Raw genomic sequence first — 5,550 nt, forward strand, 5'->3', positions numbered from 1 at the left:
TTAACCATACTGTTGTTAAAAGAATGATGGCTTGACTTATCCCCGACCCCAAGGAACCAATTTCTCCGGGTAACAGGCAAGAAAGCTTTAAAGGCTAAGGAAGTTTGTAGTATATGATGCATTTCTTTTTGGATAAGGTAATACTTAATAGTAGTACATGATTGAAATTAGAGCTTGCAGTTTGCTTTTATTGGAATACATTACTCTTAACTTCGTAACCCAAAACCTTTACAGGGTAAAATACTGAAATTTGGTCAGTTAAAAAGGCGGGGAACTGGTAGATTAGTTATTGAGACCAAATATGTGGAGGATTACTCCTTATAGGAAACCAATTGAAAATTATTGCAATTTTCCTTTTAGTTCTATAACATATTAACTCATGCTTATGCTTTCCACTCTTAAGATAATCTATTCCTACGTCAAAGGTTATCTTGATATCTTTTCATTCTCCTTTTGGTAGTTATGTTTTGACTTTCATCTTTAAGGGAGTTTCTTTTCTGTTATTGTAAGGTGGATGTTTAGTTAGCTTGTATGTGATTTGATGAGATTGCCCGTGATCTTGTCGGATATTGGGGTATTTAATCTCCAAGCAATAAGAAGATTTTACAAAATGAAAACTTAATCTTGTTGCTGTACTTGCAATATCATTTAACATTTCTTCGTAGCAGACTCTCTCGTGAGTTAAAAAAAGAAGTAGCTATCTTTAGGATCATGAAAGGCTTGGAGCATTATGGAAGGTTCCATCTAAATTTGATTGATGCCATAGTTAATGCTCCAATAATGAGGTTGGCTTCTGATGACTACACAGAAACAGGATACTATGTGGACAGATACGGGCCATACAATTCTTAGCACTCTAATCATATAGGTCATGTACCCAACTTTTGTCATTTGTTCTTTACATGCATTGTGTTAAAGTGAGTGGAAAATCAGATTTCTTTTGTGTGTTTGGAAATATACGCTGTGCTAGTTAAATAAGCTAAATTAAGATGCTTTGATGGTAGTTTCCACTTTCTTATAGTAGTATTAACTTTATGCTTGTAGTTTCTTAGCTTGTTGTTCTTCGATTTCTATTACCACCAGTGTTTCTTGTGCTTCAGTTAACTCATTAATTCGATGTTGTTACTGCACTGCTTTCCTTATAATTAGTTGTCATGTCTTCTTTATTGCCGCATTCCCTTTTCAAACTGCTTTGAAATGTTTTTCTTGAGCCGAGGGTCTTTCGGAAACGACCTATCTATCTCCACGAGGTAGGGGCAAGGTCTGCGTACACTGGACCCTCTCCAGACCCTACCCGTGGGATTACACTGGGTATGTTGTTGGTGACTGCTCCTCGTGACATTACTTCTGTTGATATAATGAAAATCCTTAAATAAATTCTTGATAATTCCATTTTAAGTACTTCGGTCATTCGACATTATAAACCTTAAGGGTCATCACAGCCGTTAATGGAGATAAAAGATGGAAATAGATTCTCACCTTATGGGTCGCTGATGAAAAATGGTTAAACAGCAAGAGATATATTTTATTATGTCCTTCTCAATAAAACTCCTTATGTTACCAAATTACTGATCTATTTTTCTCTTGCAAGTGTTCCTCCAGTTAATATTTGTTTTTCAGTAGTCCTATTTCATAGTTATATACATATTATGTTTTTCTAGCAATGACTTGTAAGTTTGCTTTTGTGCCACCAAAGTATGGTAAGTACTCCTGCATTGAAAATCTCCCTTAATAAATCATGTTACTCTTTCTGTATATCAATGTCTACATCTGCCAATTAAGCAAATATTTTCTCTGTGCAGTTCAGCTGATAATTAAAGGATCTCGTGGAAATGGCAACGTATATGTGGAGGAAATATGCAGATTATGTATACACAAAATGGGAAAAGACGCTCCTCTGGGATATGGTAGAACCATTTAGGAGACCAAAATCGTTTACACCTCTTGTTTCAATCTATGTATGTGCATTTTATACAGGGGTTATTGGAGCAGCCATCACTGAACAACTTTACAAGGTATAGTGGCTTTACATCCTTTTTTAACCACTTGATGCTTGCCCTTTCTTTTGACATACTGGGGATAGCAGCTTTGTGAAGTTAGTTTTGAAACTTAAAAGCACCAATTGTTTCTTGATTGAACGGGTATAGGCAGGATTATGGTTTAGATAGTTCAAGTGCAGGGCTTATTGGAAATGCACCTTGCCCCTCTCCATTTAAAACATGGTAAAAGAGCCACTCAGGTTACAATATCACTACCTCCTTGGTTTTTATCTGTAAAATTACCTTTAGAAAAGTTACATGGGAAGTGTGACTACAAAGAATGAGAGTTCCACACATACTTCAGAAGTTGCAGGAATTTGATTACTTAATAATTCCCAAAGGTATTATTATCAGTTTCTAATTGCATACTAGATTATTCATTAACTCAACGGGATCGAGTTTTTGGCGAAAAACATCCCTCAACTATACCCACAACTTAAACTACATCCTTTAAGTATTCTGGTAAACAAAAGACGTCCTCATTTTTTGCAAAAATGAACAAGTTTCCTCCTTAAGCTATCTCACGTTACAGAACTACCAAAATCTTTGGAATATTCTCTTCTATTCTTGTTGAGAACTGAGATAGCATTGCCTTTTAATGAACAACTTGATTTTGTTTAATTTGCCGTCATACTTAAAGGATGTTTTTGGCCAAAAACTCGGTTGTATACACTGTAAAATCAAGTTAGTTACTTAATTGTTTGACCTTTGTATACAATGGATTAGAAGTACATTGTTTGTTCTGTCTGAAAAGATTGAAACAGTCAAAGTAAGCGGATTATATGAATTTATGTACTCACATTGCTTTTGATCTTAGCTCATCTCTCTGATCTAATTCTTGACTTTTTGTTTTTTACACCTTACATATGATACTACCCATTTGCTCAAAATAAAGACTTTCCCTTGTGCGTTAAGTATCAGATTCTTTTTTTCCGCCTTCAGTTTACTTGTCAGTTCCAAATTCCTCTGTTTATATAAGAGTTCTTTCTTTCGAAATGACAGGAAAAATACTGGGAAGAACACCCTGGGCAAGAAGTGCCTCTAATGAAACCAATGTTTTATGGTGGCCCTTGGAGAGTAATGAGAGGCGATGTTCCTCCTATGGGAAAGTTCGAACTCTGAGCTGCAGTAAATTGGATTGTTACTAGGTATCCAATGTAAGCTCTAGGAGAAGGAAAGGTACCGCCTTAGTCTTTGGTTCAACAACAAAGGTAGTACAAACAAGATGTGTGGTAGGTGCATACTAGTTCGACTCTTACAAGTGGAACCAGCTCTATGTTAGTGGAGAAGAGTAGAAGTTCAAGCCTGTTATCCACCGAATTTGGAACTGATTATTAAGAAAAGGAAAGTTGCCATTATTTTTTAAATATTTTGTGTAAAAGGAAAGTTGCCATTATTTTTTAAATATTTTGTGTAATTATACTCGATCTATCTTCCTTTGTAAAGATTATAATTTAATTGCTCATTGGGTTGTGGAGAGGAGTTCTGGAACAACAATGAAGCTGTCTTCGTTTGAACTATGGGTTACATGTTTGAGCTGTGGAATCAACTACCGGTGCTTTCATCCAGGTAGGTTGTGGATCAGAAGGATGCTTCGTATATCAGACTACCCTTTTTCTATTATGTTGTTGGAGATAGATGCATTATGAATATGACTTAGTACTTCAATAGTGAAAAAGCAATGAGAAGTGATTTCAGCAGCATTTAGTTTAAGAGTGTTATAATAGCAACAAAATAAACAACTTTAAGCATCATTTACCATTTCTATAGTTTCAGTTTTCTCTATTCTATTTTGGTCCTTCCCCATCTTTCCCTTTGTCTTTCTTAGTTTTAATTGGTGTTCTTCTCTTCAAGATCAACTTAATTTCATTTCTGGTTTTATATTTGTGTTTGTATAAGATACTCACATAGAGCTCTTAGGAAAGAAGAAATTGCACGGTTTGTTCTTCAAATGGATTGGTCTTTAATTTTGCTCTTCAAAATCGAACTTATGCCTAGCGGAACATAAGTTCTTTTAGGGATTCGGCATAACTTGTGGGATATTATGATATAAAAATATAAATTTATGCTCCGAGAAAAAGTTGTTTGTCTTGAGGGACAAAAATTAAAGACCAACACAAAAGAGGACAAAAGTGCAAATGGCCCTTTAGGAAATAGATGCTTGTGGGGCAGCGCAACTAAAAGAAGGAATTTCTCTTCCCTTTCCATTCACTTTCACACTTAAGCTTCAAAACCAATTATTTACACGGCATGATTTCCCAGAATGTATATAGTTTGATCTCTATAGAAAACCAAAAGCATGAGGTTCAAACAAAACGCAGGATAATGTGTAGCATTTTCCCCCATCAATGTCTTAAAATTTTATCCAAAGGACAAATCGTACTTTACTGGAGTGCTTTGGTTGGAAGTCTGATTCAAATACAATATAGTATCTATGGCTACATAAGAAATGTATGATTCTTTCATTTTACAAATCACACTTTATACAACGAAGAATTTTTTTTTCATGATGAAAATATATATATTCATGTGATATTTGGTCAAAATATCTACACTTATTATTGACAATCATATATATATTCTATTTTTATAAAGATGGTTAATTATTATATTACCAAAAAAAGAAGATAGCTGTTATGTGGGGGTAATTATACAAAGAGCTACCGATATGAAGTTGGTTGTTATTGTTATAGGTGAAATGTTGTTATAGAGAAGTAAAATATAATATAATAAATCAGTTTCGAAAAAATATTGTTGTTATAAAGAGGTGCTGTTATATGCGGATGCTCGTTATAGAGAAGTCTGACTGTATCTACTCCGATACCATATTGTAGAGTAATATAGTTTCTTACTTGAGTAAAAAGATCAGTCAGTACAATGATCAACTTGACAAAAATATGTGGATGTTTAGGTTGGGTGTATAATGCAAAGAGAGTACTAGGTTTTGGGACCAGCTTCACAAAAGATAACAAATTATTATGCTTTTAACAAAAAAAATAAAGTGACAATTACACTGTGCACGGCTGGGATGAATAGCTTATATCCATGAAATATCATTCTGATGTTTCATTATAAACAAAACAATAGCTTTTGTGTTTTTTTTTTTTTTTTAAATTAAAGGCCACTAGGCTTTGTATCACCTAGGGCTATTTTATTAATATTAGCTAAAGAAGTAAAAGGTCATCGTCTGAGAGGTCTAGATAAAACAACAAAATGAAATGTAAATAGTTTGAGCTGAAGAGAATTAGGAAACTAGGATTCTAGCCATTGATGCTGCACCGGAATCGCTTCCATATCCATCTTCTCAGCTGATTTGAACTTGGATTTGCTCTGTACTCAGGTTTGTTGCTTGATATCTGCTTTGCTTTCCTCGATTTCCACCTCCATTTTTGCGATTCTAGTTCTGCCAAAGTTGATTGAAAGTTTTGCCGCTTCGCTGTTGTTTGTGACCTGGATCTTTGTGTTCCTCTGCTGAATTTTACATGGATTGTAAGAGTGGGATGTGTATATA

At 34.5% G+C, this 5,550-nt stretch overlaps 1 protein-coding gene across 1 annotated transcript; it reads left to right on the forward strand.

Annotated features, from left to right (window-relative positions):
* Positions 1-1,200: 1,200 nt before the first annotated feature.
* LOC132031120 (uncharacterized protein At4g29660-like) lies at positions 1,201-3,345 on the forward strand. The gene is made up of 2 exons (XM_059420988.1): positions 1,201-2,015; positions 3,042-3,345. The coding sequence occupies exons 1-2, from the start codon at positions 1,833-1,835 to the stop codon at positions 3,159-3,161; spliced, it is 303 nt and encodes a 100-aa protein (XP_059276971.1). The 5' UTR covers positions 1,201-1,832; the 3' UTR covers positions 3,162-3,345.
* The last annotated feature ends 2,205 nt before the right edge of the window (positions 3,346-5,550 follow it).

This window comes from Lycium ferocissimum, chromosome 9 (assembly GCF_029784015.1).
Source record: "Lycium ferocissimum isolate CSIRO_LF1 chromosome 9, AGI_CSIRO_Lferr_CH_V1, whole genome shotgun sequence".
NCBI classification, from domain to species: domain Eukaryota; kingdom Viridiplantae; phylum Streptophyta; class Magnoliopsida; order Solanales; family Solanaceae; genus Lycium; species Lycium ferocissimum.